General features: G+C 37.1%; 1 protein-coding gene across 1 annotated transcript in view; it reads left to right on the top strand.

The window, feature by feature from the left end:
• Positions 1-3,515: 3,515 nt before the first annotated feature.
• The window catches only part of HSPA4L (heat shock protein family A (Hsp70) member 4 like), a 54,972-nt gene continuing 35,694 nt past the window's right edge, over positions 3,516-22,793 (top strand). Inside the window, exons 1-5 of the mRNA XM_030815729.1 lie at positions 3,516-3,964; positions 15,061-15,118; positions 16,756-16,896; positions 19,550-19,672; positions 22,219-22,318. Coding sequence (XP_030671589.1) covers positions 3,858-3,964; positions 15,061-15,118; positions 16,756-16,896; positions 19,550-19,672; positions 22,219-22,318 — 529 coding nt within the window. The 5' untranslated portion in view covers positions 3,516-3,857. The remainder of the gene's footprint in view (positions 3,965-15,060; positions 15,119-16,755; positions 16,897-19,549; positions 19,673-22,218; positions 22,319-22,793) is intronic.

Below are 22,793 nucleotides of genomic sequence, written 5' to 3'. Positions count from 1 at the left end.
AGACAACAAGACCAGTGACCATTGACCTGTTTCATTTTATCCCCGTTGCCTACTCTCCAACTTCAATTCTTTGAAAATTCAGGTAGGAATATAGCTAAAATGGTACGTAGAAGGAAATTTACAGCTTCAAGTGTATTAGAAAACAAGAAACTGAAAATTAATGAACTAGAAAAGGAATAAATAAAAATAGTGAAAGAGCAGATGGAACAGAAAACAAAGACAATTAAGGCAGGCAAGAAAACCAAAAGCTGGTTCTTTTAACAAACCATACTGACAGGAACCAAGAAAAGGAAGAGATTAAAATAAAGAATATTAAGAATGAAAAAGATGTACATATAACTACTGAAGAGATTTTTTTAAGTGAATAATCAACTTTGTGCCAACAAACTTGAAAACCTAGATGAAATGGTAAATTTTTAATAAAAATACAAATAACCAATAATGATTCAAGAATAATAGAAAACATAGGCCATAACCACTAAAGAAATTTAATCATTCATCATAAACCTCATAACCTCTAGGCTAAGATGGTTTACAGCTCTTTTTTTTTTTTTTTTTTTGAGACGGAGTTTCACTCTTCTCGCCCAGGTTGGAGTGCAATGGCGCATTCTCGGCTCCCCGCAACCTCCGCCTCCGAGTTTCAAGCAATTCTCCTGCCTCAGCCTCCTGTGTAGCTGGAATTATAGGCATGTGCCACCACGCCCGGCTAATTTTGTATTTTTAGCAGAGACGGGTTTTCGCCATGTTGGTCAGGCTGGTCTCAAACTCCTGATCTCAGGTGATCCGCCCGCCTCGGCCCCCAAAGTGCTGGGATTACAAGCGTGAGCCACCGCGCCCAGCCGGTTTACAGGCTTTTCTTACCAAAACTATCAGAAGGGAACGAAAAAGAGGAAACCCCTTTGGCTTCCTCTATGAGGCGATAATCTTGATGCCAATAAAAAGAGTAAAGAAAGAAAAAATAAAGGCCGGTTTCATTTATGAATATAGATGTAAATATCCTTCATAAAATAATCACAAGCCAAAACAATCAGAACCATCATGGCCTTTCTGGTTTATCCCAGGGATACAAGGATGTTAGAAAACTCTAGTAACGTTATTCATTGCATTAACAAATTAAAGGGCAACAAACAGGTCATTAGATGATGGTTAACATTTGTTAAGTTTCAGTATCCACTTACAGGCGTGTAAGTGGATTTTATGAGAAAAATCTCTTAACAAAGTAGGAATAGAAGATAATTTTGTTAACTTTCTTACATCATAAACACAAAGGTATTTAATGTTAGGGACAAGACAAGGATGCTTACCACTACTGTTTATTTTCAAAATTTTACTGGAGCACTTAAGCAACATAATCCAGGCAAAACAGTAAGAAACAGAAGAAATAAAAATGAAGAAATTCATTATTTCCCAGGCCATATTGTTCTATACACAGAAAATCCAAGAAATTCTGCAAATACTTGAATTTATAAGAGAATACAGCAAAGTTGCTGGATACATGACCAATGTACATGAATCAGAATCATTCAGCAGCTAAGCATAACTAGCATTTATTGACCATTTGGTGCCAGGGACTGATGCAGGGCTCACATTATTTAATCATAAAGACATCCCAGTAAGCATATTTGTCCTCATTTTAACAGACTGAACCTGTGGCTTGGAGCGTTAAATAACTTGCCAAAGTTTATACAGGTAGTAAGTTAGGCGAGCCTGGTACTACAACCCAAATCTGTGTGACCCCAAAGCCCGTCATGGTTTTAACCACTGGGTACTCTCATGTCCTGCCAGTAATTGTAAGGAACGTGATGATAACACCACTTTGCTCTTGGCCTCAACTTTCTTTTTACTTTGATATTTTAAGTGGTATTTTTAATAGGAAAAAAAACATTCTTACACCCTCAAGTTGTATAGACAACATGGATAAACTAATGGAATTAGATAAATTAATTGTACTAGGAGCATTTCAGGATATTCTGGAATAAATCTAGACAGTGGTGGCTGATGTCAGAAGAGGTGTGTGAGGAGAACTGGTGGAAGTCACGGGCGCCCAGCAGGACCGGGGCCCAGGGTTCAGTCGCAGGGTAACGCCCAAACCCTGTTCTGCTCACGCGCTGCCCGCTGGGACGCCGAGTTATGCGGTGTCTCAGAACGCAGCTTAGCCCATGCGCTCCACGTCTCCTGAGTGCTCATGAAGGGAAGAGAGGCCTGATTGATTTCTTCAATGTAGAGACCAGAGCCCAAGCAATATTGTACAATCCAGTTGCCTCAGTATTGCCCTTGAAAATGGATTTCACGTTCATTCTAACAACAGCAGGAACTATAGCCACCCTTGCTGCTGCTGCTGCTGTAGCAACATTATTAATAGTAAAAAATCTAAGTCTTTAAAGAAGTGGACAACTAGGGATAATCGGAATACTAAAGAATCTAGTAAACAAAACAAAAAAAAACAGGCCTATTTCAAGATGGCAACCAAAATGGAACAGGAAAACACACAAAGAACTGGATGAGAAGGAACAGAGACTAGATGAAGAGGACGGGGAGGAACGGAGAACAGACCAAGGACTGGGAGAGAAGGAACAGGGAACACACGTAAAAGTGAACGAAAAGCAACAGGGCAGCCAAATTTCGTTAAGTGTAACATAAAACTTGGTTAATTACAGACAGGCAACACATGTCGATCAAACCAAGAGGGAGGGCGCTGGACCACACTGGGCTCTTTTTTGAGGACCACAGGGCAGCGGCTGGAGGCTAAAGCACAGACTTGGCTGGTGTGAGTCGCACACTTAATTAAGGTCACTTTCCTGTAAAACTGGTTTCCAGAGACAAGGGTCAGCCGCGGGGCCAGCATCTTTTAGAATGGTGTGAGGAAAGGTACGTGGAGGGAAAGTTGTCCGTGTGATCTTATTTCTTGACAGAAGTTTGACTTTTGATATTTCAAATCCTGCTGAGGAAAAAAGAAAAAAGCCTAAAATGGGCTCATCCCACTTTCGCACAAGAGTCTGTCCCGGGCTCGGCAGCTCCCCCGGGGCTGGGCAGGGCGGAGCAGCGGACGCCGGACAATGCGCGCCACCTCACAGAGCCGGGCGCGGCGGGCCTCGAGCCACAGGGGCAGTGCGCCGGGCGGCACATGGGCCCCTCGGGGAGGCGAGGCCTGCGGGCCAGCCCTTCTGAGGGCAGGGGGTGAGGGGGCGGCGCCCGCCAGCCAGAGCAGCATCCTGCCGCCGTGACAAGCACGTCTCCGGTTGCCAAAACAACCCAAAAATGTGCCTCAAAACACGTTTGCAAAGCCCCGGGCCGGCCGGTCGCCTGCCTCTCACCTAGCCCGACCGCCCGACGTCCTGCTGCCGCGCGAGGGCGAGCGAGCCAATCTGCCTCGCCTCCTCCTTTCCCCGATCCTCCCCGCCCCGCCTTCCCGCTTCTCCCGCCCCCGGATGGCTCAGCAGCCTCCATTTTCCAGATCTTTCTCGAACCCGCAGCTCCTTGAGCAGCCGTTGCCCGAGTGCTGACGGAAGCGGCCGAAGTCCGGGTCGGGAGCTGGCTCCGGCGCGGAGCGGAGGCTCGCGCGCCTCCCAGGCCGCCGAGCGCGCAGGCGCAGGTCCCAGTAACCGCCGGTTGGAGGCGGCCGAACCGCAATAGGGAAAGACCCAGGCGGCGGGACGCGGTGCAGGCTGCGGCGCGGACGGCCTCTGCTCCTTCCTCGGGTTTACGACTCCCTGCCCTAGATTTTCTGCTTAGCGACTTGGGGTCCCCACTCGTTTGCTTCTCGTAGGAGTCGCAATCCCAGCAGCAATAGCCCAGAAGAGGACCCGGTTCCCGTACCGAAGGGTTCAGTACCAGCAGCCCGACCATCACGCGGCGGGATGTCTGTGGTTGGCATTGACCTCGGCTTTCTCAACTGCTACATCGCTGTCGCGAGGAGTGGCGGCATCGAGACCATCGCCAATGAGTACAGCGACAGGTGTACCCCGTAAGTGCCTCTGCTGAGCATCACCTCGACCCTAAGAAACGTTTTTCTCTCCCGTCCTTAACGTTTGTCCTGTCTGCTCGCTTCCTCGGATTTTCCCCTAATGTGCGCCGAACCCCGAGATGACAGGTGCAGCCCATCAACCGCAGTCCCTAGAGACCGCCGGGTGGCGGTCGGACTTCCTTGCCCCGCAAAGCTTCTTTTCCTTCAAGGACGAGGGACCGCACTAGTTTGCGCAGCTCTCTTTTCTGTACCCACGCACGTCCCCTGCCTCCTCGTGCCGCTGTCCCCCAACGCCTCTTTTGCTTGCGAGAAAGAGGTTGCTGTGGGACAGCCCCTGGCGTCCGGAACATCGAGAAAGATCTCCGGTTGCCTCTAACGAGATTTACATGGGATTATCGGCCCCGCGCTAGCTGCCCTCCTTCCTTTCCCCGTCCCTCCGGGTGACAGCTTTTTCTCAGAAAAGTAAAAAGTCAGCTTCGGCTGCACACGTCAGAGATGAATTGCCGGTTCATCTGGCCCCGAAAGCCTTTTTTTTTTTTTTTTTTTTTAAGGGCGGGGAGTGAGGCATGTGGGGTTTTACAAAACCCAGTGCCCTTGAGAACTGCAGGTAATGGATCCGGTTTACAGGGCCAGGTCAATGGTGCATTGATAGGGAGAGCCTCGGGATGGGAGTCACTGGCCTCGTGCATTGGTAACTACGTCAGTTGCTGGAATGCGGCGGGGTTGGGTCGGACCAAAAGCGTGTTTCTGCAGAGTGAATTGTCGGAGTCGGGGGCAGCTGTCCCGTATAAACATGACTGTGGAGTGATTCTATTATGAACGCTTAATGAAAGGCTTAAGAGGAGCGGCGTTATGTCATGGAAACATGTTTCCACATGTTCCGTTGTTTCTCTGGCCTGGGAAGTTTGTTGGCAAGGAATATAATGAAGTAATTCTGAAATATGAAAAACTAGCTGCTGCTTATAGGCTGCTGTTACTGGTAATTTTATGAGGAAACCAACTGTATGAAACCTATATTACTTTTTATGGGAAGGTAATTTGGCATCTTAATTTGACCGTTCTGAATGGTCCAAAATATAATACCTCAACTATACTAAAACAAGGTCAGTGTCCAATGGTCTTTAAATGCTTCATTTACTATTCTATGGACAGCTTTAAAATATGGCAAAGAGATGTTGAACAGTAGCTCACTTAAAGCAGTCTGTGCTTTGATTTCTTTCAAAGAAGATTCTAGAAGGTTTTATACCTTTTTCCCTAGATGTACACATTTCTTCTATTGAAATTTTAAACGTTTTGGACGTTTATATTTTCAATATATGGGCATAGATAAGGTAATCCTCAGTAATGTTTGAACTCTTCTACTTTTTACATCTTTTTCTGGCTTTTATGCATAGTGGGAGGCCGAAACAGTAACTGTGAAGTCTATGAATTCGTCTCTACAAGGTTTTGTGTTAAGCCACAACAAGTACTGGCTTTCGCCAGAAACAGACCGGAAATTCCACTCTCCATCTTCAGCAGAGTAGGGGTTAAAAATGGGAGCAATCTTTGGCTTCAGTGACTCTCAACCTATAGAAAAAAAACTGAGAGGTAGGGTGGACATTCTTTTAGTCCTTAAAGCCATATCCTAAAAGATCAGAAACCAGAACAGTAAGAAAGATCGATCTACATTTCCAGGCTGAGAAATCTCTTTAGTAGTGAGTGAACCTGTGACTCTTTAAACATCTTGGCCGGCCAGACTTAGAGAGTTCTTTAAAAAGTGGGCCTCTAGAGTCTTCTAAAAGTCTCTTTGTTCCTGTACTTAGGCATATTCGCTGGTTCTGTGTGGCTGAGAAGTAATGTGATATTTCTGATTTGTGTGCTAGAAAGCCAATAGTAACATCTAGATTTAATGAGCCTAATCTAAACTAGAAAGTTCTTAAAGTGAAAGGATATTCTCACTTAGCTTGCATCAGCAACTCTTCTCTCCATGGCTGGGCACTGTCATTTACCTCAGAAGTGTATCTTTTGTTGTTTCTGAACAAAAGTACTTCATGGTAGTGTAGTGCTCTTACAGTATGTAGTACTTTGTGGGTCCAGTTGTTGAGGAAAAACATAGCCCTTCCAGGCCTCAGGACATTTATCCATCAGTTCAACACCGATCATGCAAAAAGCACTGTAACTATTAGATAACCTTTAATTTTTCTAATACACCACAGTATTTAATAACACACGTAAATAAAATGTTAGCTTTGCAAATAAAATGTTTTTCATATTCCAATTGCCTACATCAAGGTAATGTGACATATTTTCTAAAATGTGAATACATTATAAAATGATCCTATGAAAAAAGGAAAGAAATGTTCAATTTAGTTGTTTTCAGCATTCATACATTTTACGTTTCTTTCATTAACATACTTGATTGCTTATAGTTGAGAGGATTCCATATAAACGAAGAAGGACCGTTTAATGAAAAAGAACCAAGTTTTGGCCTATAATTAAGGGACAAAAGACAAGTTAATTTAACCTGTTTATTCAGATTCACCTTCTGTAAAGTTGAAGTGTTTATACTAGCCTCTCATCTCCTGCATAAGTTGAAGAGGGAGAGAGAAATTAACCTGCATAAATTGAAGAGACAAAATAATTTTTCTGAACATCTTATTGAAAAATCATTACATAATATGTGCTCATTATAAAAAATACTGGCACATTAAAAGATGAAATTAAAAATTGTAATTCTTCCAGATGATTTTCTGTGTGTGTTTTCAAAGGGAAGGGGAAGTATTTACTTTATGTTTAGTAACCTTTTTCTTTTTTTTAAGACGTAGTCTTGCTCTTGTTGCCCAGGCTAGAGTGCAGTGGTGCGTTTTCAGCTCACTGCAACCTCCGCCTCCTGGGTTCAAGCAATTCTCCTGCCTCAGCCTCCTGAGTAGCTGGAATTACAGGCACTTGCCACCACGCCTAGCTATTTTTGTATTTTTAGTAGAGATGGGGTTTCACCATGTTGTCCAGGCTGGTCTTGAACTCCTGACCTCAGGTGATCCACCCGCCTCGGCCTCCCAAAGTCCTGGGATTACAGGTGTGAGCCACTGCACCCAGTCTATGTTTAGTAACCTTTTTCTATGTAAAACATACATATTTCTATACTATCAGTTGTAGTGTCTGTATAATCATGATAATTTAATCCATACCCTACTAATTCAGGTTGTTTATGATACCAAACAGTGTTGCAATAAATATCTTTGTAACTAAATTTTTGATCCTTCAAGTAAATTCCTAGAAGTAGAATTACTGAGTGTCCACATTTTTAAAGGCCTGGTACATGTCTGTATTGTTCACTTAAGTTGGATGTGGGGATTAGAATTTGCATCCCAGGCTTAAGTATACCAAGGTGATTAGTTTCACACATGGGGAAAAAAATGATAGCCAATAATCGTCATTAAGTATCAAAGCATGTGGTAAATTGGAATAGTGATTGCTATGTGCTAAGCAAGCATTGTCATACCTATCACAATTCTGTGAGTTTGATCATACTAGCTGTCTTTTTTTCCGTAAGAAGCCTAAAGCAAAGTTAAATAACTTGGCCAAGAATTAGTAAAACAATGAATTGGATTCTGTTTCAGGCCTCTTTGACCCTAGAACCCAAATGTCTTTCCAGTATCCATTGTTGTAAGGATGGCATGTACGTAACTAGGTTAATGATGAAAGGAACAAATTACCTGGTTGAGCAGTTATTGTACAGGAAAGCATCTTTGCTCTACCATCAATAAATATCTAATTTTAGCTAGTTTTTAAGAAATACTATCTTTTTTAAAAACATTATTTTAATAATTCCTAAAATTTTTTTTGACACAGGGTCTTGGTCTATTGCCCAGGCTGGAGTACAGTAGTGCAGTCATAGCTCACTGCAGCCTTGAGTTCCTGGGCTCAAAGGATCCTCCCACCTCAGCTTCCTGAGTAGCTGGGACTACAGGTGCATGCCACCATGCCCCACTAATTTTATTTTTTTCCAACAGAGACAAGGTCTTGCCATATTGCCTAGGCTAGTCTCGAACTCCTGGCCTCAAGCCATCTTCCCATCTTGGCCTCCCAAAGTGCTGGGATTATAGGCGCGAACCAACGTGCCCAGCCAGTAATTCTTTTAAGTTATGTTAAGGACATGTAAAAATCTTACTTTGTTTTTAAAATTCATAAAAAATACATACAAAACATACTAGTGTAAACATTTGGAGAAAAAGTAGTGTGGAAGACAATAAACTACTATTAATAATGGATAGATACTTCTCAGAGGTAGAATTATGGAGGAGGTGCTTTTAATTTATAGTTTGTAATTAATACTTTGTAATAGGGAATGTGGATTTTCTTTAAATGAAACTGTTCCAAGATTTTTGTTAGGAATATTTTATCATCAAAATTCTGTATGATTCTTCAATATTCAGTTCTCTGGTTTTCTATCTTATTTTTTCCTATTTCTTTACTAGTGTATGAATAATCTGGAAATATGGGAAAATACTGTTTAAACACTGTGTTTCAGATGAGTGAGACCCCTCTTAAATGCATGAAAATAGAAATCACTTTGGTGCATTAAAAATAACAGCACATAGAAAATGCCAAATCCAGGGGTTAACTGTGACTATAATAGATGGGCATTTTCTGGTGATGGCAGTTTGGGATGAAGAAGAGGCTTTTACCTTTTTTTGTTAAATATTCTTTTTACTACATGAGTTGGTTTTATATGTTTTACTATTTGAGCTTTTATTTAAAATATTTTAAATGCTGAAGAATTACACAAAGTAAGTCTCCCCCTTCATCCCTTCCCAACCACCTCCTGAAGTTTGATTTGTGTTTCTAGCTATACAAGTATGTGATTATATGTACATAACTGGGATTTTTTAACGAAAGCAGAATTACGTTACATTCTGCTTTCGTTAAAAAATATTTTTTAAATATTTTGCAAATTGCTTTCTTTTCACTTCAAAATATTGTGGACATCTCAAACTTATGGCTCTAATTTACCTCATTCTTTTTGCTAACTGTATAGTATCCTGTTGATATAGTGACTGTTTTGGACATTTCAAGTTAATATTTTGCTAGCGACATATAAAAATTCAGTTAATAACTTTGCTTTTTTTAAATCAAATTTGCTGATATGAGTGAAAAGCCAGGTTATTTCTAAATGTTTAACATCGAACTGACTTCCTTAAGCACTGAAAAAAAAAGGTTTAACATAGCACTGATAGTCTTTTAATATGTGATCATTATAAATTAATAAGTATAGTTGTGTTGTGATGAAACTTTATTTACAAAAATAGGTTGCAGGTAGTGGTAGTTTGCAAACTCCTGGTCTAAACAATTATAACCAAAAGAATTTTAACATTGTTATGCATTGATATTTGTGTTTGAACCAGGTGAATTATAGGTAATATGAGTTTTTCAAATAATATATCTAATATAATAATTTAATAGTTAATGTATCAAATTTAATGTAGCTAGTATACCTAATCAGCTTTTAAAATACTGTCTACCTATGTAAATATTTGTGTGGTTTCTACTAATGGCTTCAAGCTAATTTATTTATGATTACATTTACTAAGCATTTGAAAACTCTTAAATTATTATTGTTTATATATTGTTAAATGTTTAATTCTTTGTCCATAATGAAAAGCTGAAAGCTTTTTTATTACTAAATCATATGTGCCTAGAAGTCTTATTTTTAAGTAGCAAGCTAGAAAGCAAATTCCAACAGTGAGTTTTTTTGAGAGCTTCTTCCCCCTCCCCCTTCTAGGACAACATTTTTTCCAAATAATTTGAGAAACAATATCCAGATGTTTTCTTTGCTTAGAATTTCATAGATCCCTTAATTTGTTCATAAGCATTGAAATTCTCCAAGAAAGGGATGTTTTTCCCAAGCTTATCTGAACGTCTGAGGAATTATGTTTCATAGAACACTATTCGGGAAATGTTGTTCTAGGGCAGAGGTTCGCAACTGGAGGTGATTTTGCCTCTGAGGGGATAACTGACAGAATCTGAGATATTTTGGGGTATGTCACAACTGAGGTTGAAAGAGGAGGTACTACTGGCATCTTGTGGTTGGAGGCTAGGAATACTCCTAATATCCTACAGTGCACACAGTACAACGCCAGTGACCCAACAAAGAATTATCTGGGCCAAGATGTCAGTAGTGCCAAGGTAGAGAAATCCTGCTCTGTAGACATCTTGGCAAGCATAGTTGAAACTATTTGTTCAGCCCTTGATTTAAACCTATGGATTACACTGATAGCAGAGGGTAAAGAGTAATTGTGATTTTATGGAACTGGCAAGGAAACGAAAAGGGCTGTTTTTAAAGCTTAGAGAGTGAGGATTGAATCTTAATGGAGAATATTAGGGAGCAAACAAACTTAGTGCTGAGCTTTAGGCAACAAATCTCTTCTGGTAGTATGTATTTTCTCCAACCTAATTATGCTTGGCCTTATAAAAATTAGCTTTTTGAGAGAGGAAGAAAATCCTATTTAAAGAGAAAATACAGATACAGCTTTCTTAAAGTAGCATCTTGTCTTCTGATTTTTATGCCCCTCTCCTACTAAAAGGAACATAGGACATTTAAAAATCTTCATTGTTTAGAATTTTGTGGTATTTTCTGATAATCTGAGATTACCACACAATAGCAAGAGCAGATTGGATATTATAGATTTAAACTGCATTGAAAACCCTCCCTTTATTTTAGCCATAAAATGACATTTCTCAATAGTAGTTGAAATAATCAATACAAAGTATAATATAGATTATGCTGTATACACTTGGATAAACTGTATCTTTTTCTGTGAAAACTCTTACATCAGCCTAATATGTGTTATAATGTGTCTATTTCCCTTGCTATTACTGATATAAAAGTTTTGAGAGCAAATAGGTGTTTAATTTATTTGGGTTTTTCTGAAAATACTTGGCAGGTATTTTTTATTTAATGATTGTAACATCCTGGAATGTATTTGAAAGAAAATCGAAGGAGTTTGAAGGGTGCCTTTATGAAATGGGTTTCTATGTATTTTAAACTGGGCATTTCCAAGCCTGGTTAAATGACAGATTTTTTAACTTTAAAAGTTGTCTGCTTTTAACTTCAGAGAGTATCTGATACTGGTAACTGTTTAGCTTTCTTTGTGAAGTGATACATGTATGAAACATATTTCAAGGAACCAGTGCTTAATGATAGTTGAATCTGAATCTTATTTGGCTCTACTGTTCTAACAAAAATTAAACTCTTGAGAATCAACCTACAAATAAGATTTTCAGCATAGTCAAGTGATGGTAGCCTAGTATTGAACAATTAGAAGAATTTGAAAGTGCGTCCAAATAATGGAGTTGGAAGTAAGATGGGTTATAAGGTAGGCTGAGAAATGACAAACCCATATTTTCTCTAATAGATGAGTTTTAGGATGGAATGCCAACATCCACACATTACCAAATTGGATATGTAAATTTTTACTCTGGCAGAGAATATGTTGAATCAAGGAGTTATTTATAAGAGATGTGAAGATGTCATCTAAGCCACTGATTCCTGCTGTACCCTTATTTTCCTGTTTTTCACCAAATCACAACTAAAGACTAGTAACTTCCATTTCCTCTTTAATCTGACCATCACTTTTAACATTTCAGTTCTAAATATATATTTGCTTGGATGCCTCAAAGTTACCTCAAGCCTACCGTGTTCAAAATAGAGTTTGTGACTGTCCTGTCCCCAAACCTTTCTTAGAAAATATTGTCTCATTGAGTGCAACTAGAAACCTAGACATTATTCTTGTCACTTGCCTCTTCCTACTATCTAGTCCAGCACTGTCCAATAAAAGCATATGAGCTACATAGGTAATTTTAAATGTTTTAATAGAGCCAGGTACAGTGGCTCACACCTGTAATCCCAGCACTTTGGGAGGCCAAGGCAGGTGGATCACTTGAGCCTAGGAGACTAGCTTGGGCAACATGGTGAAACCCCATCTGTACAAAAAATTTTAAAAATCAGCCAGTAGTCCCAGTTGCTCAGGAGGCTGAGATAGGAGGATCACTTGAGCCCTGCAGGTCAAGGCCACAGTGAGCCAAGATTATGCCACTGCACTCCAGCCTAGGTGACAAAGCAAGATCCTGTCTCAAAAAAAAAAAAAAAAAAAAAGTTCCAATAATTAAAAAGGCAAAATGAAGCAAGTGAGATTAATTTTGAGATATTTTGTTTAATCAGTATATCCAAAATTTTATCTCAATATATAATCAATATTTTTAAATTGAAATATTTTACTTTTTTAGTATTAAATTTTTAGAATCTGGAGCACAAATGTCCAACCATTTGGCTTCCCTGGGCCCCATTGGAAGAAGAATTGTCTTGGGCAACACGTAAAATACACTAACACTAAAGATAGCTGATGAGCTAGAAAAAAGGTCCATGCATAATTTTTGTGATATCTGCCACCACAGACAAAAGAGTCCCAGCATTCGAACGGTTGGACACCCATGGTCTAGAGTTTATTTTACACTTTATATAAGCACATCTCAGTTCAGACTAGCCACATTTCATGTGCATAATAACCACATACGGCTGGTGGCTAGTGGCTACCATATGGGATGGTGAAGATCTAGTCTGTCACCAAGTCCTTTAAATTTCCTCCTGAATATCTCTTCTTTCTTCTTGTGTCCCAGCTGTCACCATCCTGATATAGATTACTGGTAACTTTTTGCTCTCCTCTCATCAGTTAACACTACAGTCAATATGATCTCCAACAAACTCTCTACCACTTTTATCCCATCATCATTTACTCTTCCTTAAAATCTTATTTCCTTGGGTAAGCCTTTCCTGACTCTCCTCCTCTAGGTTAATTCTTGCTGTTACAAACTTTTATAGCACCATGTTCACCTTGTTATAGCACCTAGTTTACTTTCTTTTGTGTGAGTCTATAGCATTGTGAGATACAAGAGAGCCAAAACCATATTTTCTTTCATTATTATATCCCTAGCAACTAACAGTGTGCCAGGCATATAGTAATTATTAACAAACATCTGTTAAATTGACTAAATTAACTTTTTAACTGTTTGCTTTCCCTGAAAATCCAGTAGTCCCCAGCAGAACAGTGTTTTGTTCAGCCCTTGGAAAGCACTGCTCTGGAATATTGCCTCTCCAGTTTGTATTATATATCAGTATGTAGGGTCCTCTCCGTTATTCAGAAACCCTTAATGAATCCTCATTGAAATTTAATCCTCATTAACTGAATAAATTTTAAGATTATAATCTGGCACCTGAGACCCTATACAATCTGGCCTTGATACTATTGTATCAAATTGTCCTATGAAACTAGCCAAGTTGTATTATTTTTGTTTTCTCCCTGGCTGAGTCCAAATTATATTCTTCTAGTCCTCAAATAAGCATTACCTTAGGAACCATTATTCCATTCATTATGTAGCTGTATTATGTCCTAGAAAAAGATCTAGGCTGGAACATCTAGGCTAGTGCTATCCAGTAGAACTTCCTGTTGTATATTTGTTGTTGTATATTCAGTTCTCTGTATATCTGCTACCTACATGTGGCTATTGAGCACCTGAAATGTGACTAGTCCTGAGAAGCTGAATATTCTAGTTAATTTAAATTGTACTAGCACCACATGGCTTGTGGCTACCATATTAGATAGTGCAGATCAAGGCAGTGGATACCTGTTACCTTGCCTTCATAGAGTTCACGTTCTGGCTTCTGGTACTGAGATACAGTCACTAAATGAATTGTATCAGATGGTAATACATACTATGGAGAAAAATAAAACTGGGTTAACAGTGTGAGGTATGTGTTGGGGAGGAGCAGTGATGTTTTTTATATAGGATGGTGAGAATAGGTGTTTCTGATAAGCTGACATTTGAGCAGAGACCTGAAAGGAGTGAGAGCACCAGCCACATGGATGTATTTTCTGAACACTTCAGAAAGTGAGAACAGCATTTACAAAGGCCCTGAGGCAAAAGGGTGCTTGGTATATTCTAGAAATAGCAAGGAGACCAGTGTGCCTAGATTGAATTTGCAGGGTAGAGCAGCCAAGGACCAGACCATGAAAGGCTTTATTGGCTGTTGGGGGACCCAAGCTTTTACTTTGTGAGATAGGGCACCATTGGAGGATTATTTCTTAATCAGAGAACAGCAGAGTTTCATGATCTTAGTTTTTAAGTGGATCACTTTGGCTACTATATGGAGAACAGACTTACATACCTATATATCAGGAATGTCTATTTCTGCAAGACAAATAGATATTAAATGTTTTCTGTCCTTTCAAGTCTTAATACAAGAAGTCACCTCTCTTATCTAGAAGTAATTATTCTCTTCTTTGCTAGTATTATTCATAATTCTATATATTCTATTGATTTTTTTTTCAATAGACTATGCATTCTCCAAGACAGGTATTGTGACTTCTATACATGGAGTGCCTATAAATATTTGTTGATTTAATGTAGTTTTCTGTAGTTATAACTGAAATCACAGAAACATTTTCTTGAATCATAACATGAAATGGTATTTTGATGAAGATGTTATTCTGTGCTTGCTCTGTGTTATTATTCCATGCTATTACATTTAAATGTAATTAAAATACAATAATTTACATAATGTTTACTATGTGCCAATTATTGTTCAAAGCATTTACCTATATCCATTCTCTTAATTCTCACATAACCACATGGGCAGATATTATCACTATCTTCCAGGCAAGAAGCTGAAGCACCTAATGGTTATGTAATTTCCACAAGGTTAAGTGGCAAAGCCAGGATTTGGCCTTTTTAACCGTTTACCTTCCCTGAAAATCCATTGGTCAACATGGTTGAGTTTTCTTTTAATGGGTCATAGATCAATGCAATTTGAAAACAATTTTGGAGATCAACATTGTATTGCCAGCTATTAGGACTTTTTTTTTAATTGTAATGTTTATTCTGACCACCATTTTATTATACGGGGAAACTTTAAAATAAATTTTTGATTTGCATAACCTATTTTTAAAATAATACATGGTTATATTTCTCCTTTTAAATTCATTTTCGTATAAGGAGAAGCAAAATAATAGCACAATAATATAAAAGTACCATGAAACAAACTTTTTGTTTTTCTGGTTTAGGGCCTGTATATCATTAGGATCAAGAACTCGAGCCATTGGAAATGCAGCAAAGAGCCAGGTAAATTGTTAATGTGGATGTTTTGACTTACAGGAAGAATTAACTGAATATTGGTAACTAAGTTCCTTAAGTTAGGTTGTTAAGAGTGAGTAACAGAGTGAGGAAAATAGGACAAGTACTAACATCTTTGTTTTGTTTTTTTTTTTTTTAAGATATAATCTGCTTTGGGTTGTAAAATATTTCTTGAATTTTATTTTTTAAAAATATTTTTTAGTTGTGAAGTTAGGGTGTGCTACTATGTGACATCAATTTTTTCCTGAATGGTCCCTCAGGTGACCATCCAGGGAATAATGAGGGATATTCTGTCTAGAACATACATTTCAATGACAGGTAAGTAACATCTTTGTAAAATAAGGTGGGAAAAATGAAAGGACTAATTTCCAGAGTAACTCAATGTGGCTACCACTAATTTACATAGAATTTGTTGCAGTATTTATATATTTAGGCTTTTGAAATCTTTATGATTAGAACGTTGACTTTTAACATTCCATGTTATAGATTGATTTTCCTTGGACTTTCATTACCTCCCTGAACTAAAAGCCCTTAACAATTATTTCTTGCATTTTATATATATCTGGGTCTTATATCTCATATTCTGGCTGACCTTCTAAGTGTGTCACAGATAATCAGAGTCTCTAAAAGCAGCCTTTAAAGTCATTTCTCCTAAGGAGCTAAAGAGAACAACATAGTAATTCAGCATCACTATAGTTTTCATCTCATAATTGAAGATCAAGGTCTGTTTGGCTTTAAAGGTCACTAGGATTATAGCAACTGGATCTCAGTAATATTCTGTAATTTGAACTGCATATTCTAGTTAAAGAAAAAATTGCTTTGCAAAAATGCAAGCCATTTACAAATTAAGACACTTTCATTTAGCACTATGCTACATGGAAAGGACTTTAATTTACTAGCCTAGGAGCAATCCGCAGCAATGGAAGCAACATGCTAGTACATGAAGATTTTCACAAAGAATTAGATATGGAGAGGAAAAAAAAAACCTAGACAATAATAAACCAGTTTAAATTAAAACACAGAAATGGAAGTGGAAATAAATAATCAATCAAAGATACAGGTTGCATATCCCTTATAAGAAATGCTTGGGACCAGAAGTATTCAGATTCTGTATTTTTTCAGATTTTGGAATATTTGCATGATACAGGTTGACCATCCCAAGTCCTGAAATCCAAAATGCTCCAAAATCTGAAACTTTTTAAGTGACAACATGATGCACAATGGAAATGCTCATTGAAGTATTTAGATTTCAGATTTTTGGATCTGGGATGCTCAGTTCGTACTAATTCACTAGAGCAAAAGCGTCAAGGAAAACCAAAAAGATGAGTTGTAGATATTTGTTATTTGAAACATTTTAAATGTTTGTTCTTTCTCTTCTGAAGACATTAATTTTGAATCTAACATTCCCAGGATAGGTGGATAATTTGGGAGGCAAGTGTTAAAATGCGTACATTCCCATTGTATGACTTTACCATCAGTTGGAAACCAGAAAAAATGAATGATTATTTGTAATCCTAAACTTAGATGTGTAGGATAAAGAAACTTGGTGGTTGTCAAGTATTAGGATAGAATTTTATTTTGCATTTATTAGGTAACTGATAAATACAAGTGTTTACTGCCAACAGATAGTCACGAACATAAGAAATACAGTTCATGGCTTCAAAAAGCTTCATGGGCGATCATTTGATGATCCCATTGTGCAAACTGAAAGGATCAGGCTTCCCTATGAACTGCAGAAGATGCCTAATGGAAGTGCAGGAGTTAAGGTAAGCTTTATATTCCCAGGGTTACAAACATATCTTCGAATTAAGGAAACCCAATGTGATAATATTGCTATTTGTAGTTTGACCTTTTTGCTCTAGATACAGTACATACACACCCAAGAGATAGTAGTTTTTGTAATAATTTTAGTGAATGCCAGGAGATCTAATTTAGATAATTTTTTCATTCAAATCACACTATTATTGTCAAGGAAAAAACTGGTTATTGAGACTCAAGAGAATAGTTTTTAGGGGATAAAAATGAAGGTATACAGGATTCAGAAGAATAGACCCAAAAAGTATGTTAATTCAGAAGAATGGACCCAAAAAGTATGTTAATAGCCATAATGAGTTTAATGAGTTCTAATTTAGAAGAATCTTATACTATAAATGTTAAAGCATACTTTTCATCCAAGTAAGAGATGGATTCTGGATTTTTAATTTTATATTCTGAGATAGATAGTTGTAGATTAGTTAACCAAAACATGTTTGTGCTGATTTTTTTCAAAAACTAGCCTCACAACACGTGGAACTACTATATGGCCCCGAAATTCCACTCCTGGGCTTATACCCAAGGGAATTGAAACATATGTACACACAAAAACTTGTACATGAATGTTCATAAAAGCATTGTTCATAATAGCCAAAAAGTGGAAACAAGTTTCTATCAGCTGATGAGTAGATATACAAAATGTGGTATAACTTAACACATGGAATATTATTTGCCCATAAAAAGGAATGGAGTACTGGTATGTGCTACAACGTGTATGAACTTTGAAAACATGCCAAGTGAAAGAAGCCAGATACAAAAGGCCACATACTGTATGATTCCTTTTATATAGAATGTTCAGAGTAGGACAAATTCATAGAAACAAAGATTAGTGGTTGCTAAGGGGTAAAGGGAAGGAAAAATAGAGTGACTGCTAATGGGTTTCTTTTTGGGTGATGAAAATGTTCTACAATTAGATAATGGTGATCAGTGCACAGCTTTGTGAATACACTGAATTGTACACTTCAGAAGGATAAACTTGATGCTGTGCAAATTATCTCTTAAGAAAGTTATTTTTAGTAACTAATTTTAGACTTGATATATGTGTGATGCATATGTACACAGTTCCGTTTTTAGAAGAGGGTTCTGACTAAAAGGTGGATGATGAATCGTAGTAAGGAGACAGGAGGCTGTTAAAATAGTTGAGGAGGACACCATGAGAAGTTGAAGACAGGGAACAAATTGTGAAGCCATATTTTAGGTGAAAATTTCAGGTTACTAAACTGAGAAGCTGGATGGGTTATGATAGTAACAACTGAGATAAAAAATAATATTCAGGTATCTTTTAGATATGATAAGCTCTGGTTAATGGTTACCTAGAGCAGTTTTATTCTACTCCAGTTTAAAATTTGAACTACTTAATTTTGTAAGTAGTTTAACTTCTTAAAGTGAAAATTAATAGATCAGGCTTTGAGAATAGGCTGAGAAAAACAGAATAATGTTTTTAAAGAAAGGCAGAACCAAAGTTTTGAGTGATATAATTTTATACCTTCATAGTAAGTGCCTGTAAGCTAGTAGAAAAAGCTTTGAAACATCATCTTTTGAAGACTTAAGAAAATCAATGTTCAACTCCTCAAGCATGTTATACATTTGTTTTTTATATATTTATTTAAATTTATTTCATCTAACTTTTAATTTTTTTTTTTTGAGACGGAGTCTTGCTCTGTCAGGCTGAAGTGCAGTGGCACAATCTCGGCTCACTGCAAGCTCTGCCTCCCGGGTTCCCACCATTCTCCAGCCTCAGCCTCCCAAGTAGCTGGGATTACAGGCGCCTGCCACCACGCCCAGCTAAGTTTTCGTATTTTTAGTAGAGATGGGGTTTCACCCTGTTAGCCAGGATGGTCTCGATCTCCTGACCTTGTGATCCACCTGCCTCGGCCTCCCAAAGTGCTAGGATTACATAGAATGTTCTTATACAAAAGAATACTGTATGATCATGCCTCTGAAAGGCAGATTAAGACTATGATTCATTTTCCCTTATTTCTGTGTGCTTGATTTCTTTATTCACCCCTGGTTTAAAGGCAGTAATTTGGCATAATACTTGTTTTTGAACTTACTTGTAAATAGGTTTGGAAACAAATGTTTATCAATTTTAGGTCTGATTCAAAGCAAGTTTTATGTCATGAGATATACATATTTATAAATACTCATATACATAAACACATTGTGCTGCTTGAAAGAATGATATTCTCATTTCCTTTTCCCAAAACTGTATGACTGAAGCTTTTATTTTAAACCCAGGGAGAGTTCTGACTTTCAAAAGAAAGATTATTTGATCTTTTCCTTTTTCATTGTTTGCTGTGTCACAGTTGAAAATGAATGATAAAAATTGTTTTTGTGGGAAGTGGGGATCTAAGAGGGTAGAAACTACACTTTTGAAAATACTTTGGTTATAATACTGTCTGTAAGGTACTACAACCTCAGAAATGACATAGTCACTGTTTTTAATGGGATCATGATTCTAAAATGACAATCTTTCTGGAATAAAACTTCCTTGAGCAAGGGTGTCTTTTTCACATTATATGCCTATCACATATAGAGTAGATGCTCACTAAATATTTGTTGGATAAACAAATGACTCTTAATAAGTATCCCAACTTTTGGTGTTAGGTGCGGTACTTAGAAGAAGAGAGACCTTTTGCAATTGAGCAAGTTACTGGAATGCTGTTAGCCAAGCTTAAAGAGACTTCAGAAAATGCTTTGAAGAAACCAGTGGCTGACTGTGTGATTTCAGTAAGTTTTACTTCAGTAATATATTATACTTGAATTATATTTTTCAGTGTTGAAAATATTGAATTAATATTGAATTATATATTTTCAGTGAATTATATATTTTCAGTGTTTCAATTATACTTGAATTATATTTTTCAGTGAATTATATTTTTCAGTTTATTAATGTAATATTGAAAGATTTTTCTTCCCTTACACTTTCTGCCCTTATCCAGTAAATAACCTAAATCCATCTGACTTTTTTAAAAAAAATTGCCTTATTTGCTAAAGTTTAGGATTGAATTTCCCATAAAATCAATTATGATGAGCAGTGACTCTTAAAAAACTGTTATGTAACTGGTGACTGCTGCTATCTGGGATTTATCCCTAAGAATCTTCTCAGATAGCAATTAACTTCCCACCTGTGAGGACCTTAACATTTTATAGCAAAGGTTGAAAATTTCTAGTTGGGAATCTGAGGTTGTGTATCGGGGAAAAAAAGATCTTTAAGGATTCTTAACAAAACATTTAAATTATTTACCGTCTTATCTCTTGAGGTCCCATTAAACATCGTTAATTGGTTCTTTACCTACATGTTAACTAAATTGATATATTCCTACTATTAAACTTGACTACAAAAGTTCAAGAGTCTCATGTCATCAGAAAAACAGAATCAGATGATGAACTTTTCAGTGAGTTTAGTAATCAATTTTTTTTCATAGGCATTTGGAATTTTTTTAATGGGAGAAAAATATTAGAGCTTAATATTTTATTTTCTAGCCATTTAGTAATAGCAAATAATAGAGTTTACCATTGACCAGGCACTATTTATAGGCATTTTAACCCATTTAATCTCAGAAGCAATCTATGAGGTAGGGATATTATTAACCCTAGTTTTACAGATTCAAAAAGTAGGATACTGAGATGTCAAATAACTTGCCCAAAATCAGCACAGCTAATATAGTGTTAGAGCCAGATAGTTAATTCCCAAGCCCATGCTCATAATTGTTATACTGCCACTTGAAAGGATATGTTAGAATCATACAAATTTAAAAGATTCATCTTAAATTCAAATCCATTTCTATTTAATTATACTTTTCCTTGTGTGTCAGAAATTCATGTCAGAATACAGTAATACAAACTTTTGACCATTATTAACTTTGTGGTTGGTGCAGTAGACCCATTGTAAGCTCTACAGGGACAAATATTTTGTCTGGTTTGTGCACTGTTTTCCTGGTAGCTAGAAAACTACCTGGTTTGGAAGTGCTCAATGAATATTAAATGAACCATGCATTATAACTTAGATTTTTGTCGGGAGGATAATACCAAATCAGCAAAATTTATATTCTTTTCCTTTTGCTAATCTGTTCAATGAAATTTCTAAATTCATAAAACGATAAAATTAAAGGAAGCTACTTATTTGAAACTTAAAACTGGAAGAGCCCAAGTTATTTTATATGTAAATACACTTAATAGCTTTTTAGAAACTGGTCTATATGTCAAATTAAAATACTTCTCAGTTTGATAAAACTAGGGTGTATACATACATACATCTTTATACATTTTAAGACTGAGTTTAATTTTTAAATAGAGATGTACTTAATGGGCTGGGCATGGTGGCTTATGTCCACAACCCCAGTACTTTGGGAGACCAAAGCAGGAGGATTGCTTGAGGCCAGTAGTTAGAGACCAGCCTGGGCAACCATGGTGAGACCCGTCTCTACAGTTTTGTTTTGTTTTGTTTTGAATTATCCAGGAATGGTGTCACACACCTGTAGTCTCAGCTACTCGGGCTGAAGCAAAAGGATTGCTTGAGCCCAGGAGTTTAAAGCTGCAGTGAGCTATGATTGTACCACTGCACTTCAGCCTGTGAGGCAGAGCTAAACACAGTCTCTTTCAGAAAAAAAAAATTATATATACATATATACGTGTGTGTGTATGTATGTATGTATATTTTTTCAATGTTATTTGGTGATTGTTAAAGGAAATTCATATTTATCACAAGTTCCCTACAATATAGTTCCCCTCCTTTGAAATATAATTGTTTTAAACAGTTGGGACTGTATTCTTCTGGTTGGGTGTATATACACACAATAATGAAGTAATGTTATACGTGCCCTTTTTTAACATAATAAAGATAGAATTCCATGACAATTCAGATCTACCTGATTCTTTGTAACAACTACATAGGATTCCATTATATGGATATACCATAATATATTTATCTAATCTCATTTTCAGACTCTTGAGTTTTCAGTTTTTTATTATGAAACATGAGCAAATATATTTTTAATAGATCAGACTAACACAGGAAGTATTTAGATGAATAAAACTTAGGCAACCCTGCCATATTACCTTACTTTAAATTAGTATTCATACTTTAGGTCAGATTTTTACGGTATAGAAATTGTCAAACTTAAAACATAAAACACTAGTATTTTTCCTCTTTAGTTAGAACATCATTATTTGCCTTAAACTGTACATAAGTTTTAGGGTAATTATTTTATATTTTTCAGTTGACAAAATGTTTAAGTAAAACATTATACTTAACTGTTGTTTTTAAATACTAGATTCCTAGCTTTTTCACTGATGCCGAGAGAAGATCTGTGATGGCTGCAGCCCAGGTTGCAGGCTTAAATTGTTTAAGGCTGATGAATGAAACTACTGCAGGTAAGCACTTTGCAATTTGAAAATCACTATAAGCAGAATACTGTTGTAGTTAAAGCATTTTTTTTTAACTCTGAGGCAAGAGGATTGCTTGAGCCTGGGAGTTGAAAGCTACAGTGAGCTATGATCATACCACTGCACTTTAGCCTGTGAGGCAGAGCTAGACACAGTCTCTTTAAAAAAATTATATATATATGTAAATACGTGTGTGTGTGTGTGTGTGTGTGTGTGTGTGTGTGTATGTACTGATTCTTATAAGCTTGTTACTTTGTAGTACAACTTTTTGGCAGAGATTAAATATGTCTTAATGGCTTTACGAATCTTTACTATTACAGAGTTATAGTTGAGTAAGGAAAAAATAAAACATGATTAACCGAATTGTGAAAAGTTAATTTACTTTGAAGATAATAATATGTATTACTGTACTGCATATTAAAGTACAGTATCAAAGTGACATTTCTTGTTTTCCAAGTAATTA

The sequence above is a fragment of the Nomascus leucogenys genome, chromosome 7b, assembly GCF_006542625.1.
Source record: "Nomascus leucogenys isolate Asia chromosome 7b, Asia_NLE_v1, whole genome shotgun sequence".
Lineage (NCBI taxonomy): Eukaryota > Metazoa > Chordata > Mammalia > Primates > Hylobatidae > Nomascus > Nomascus leucogenys.
This window is presented reverse-complemented; position numbering and strand designations above follow the sequence as displayed.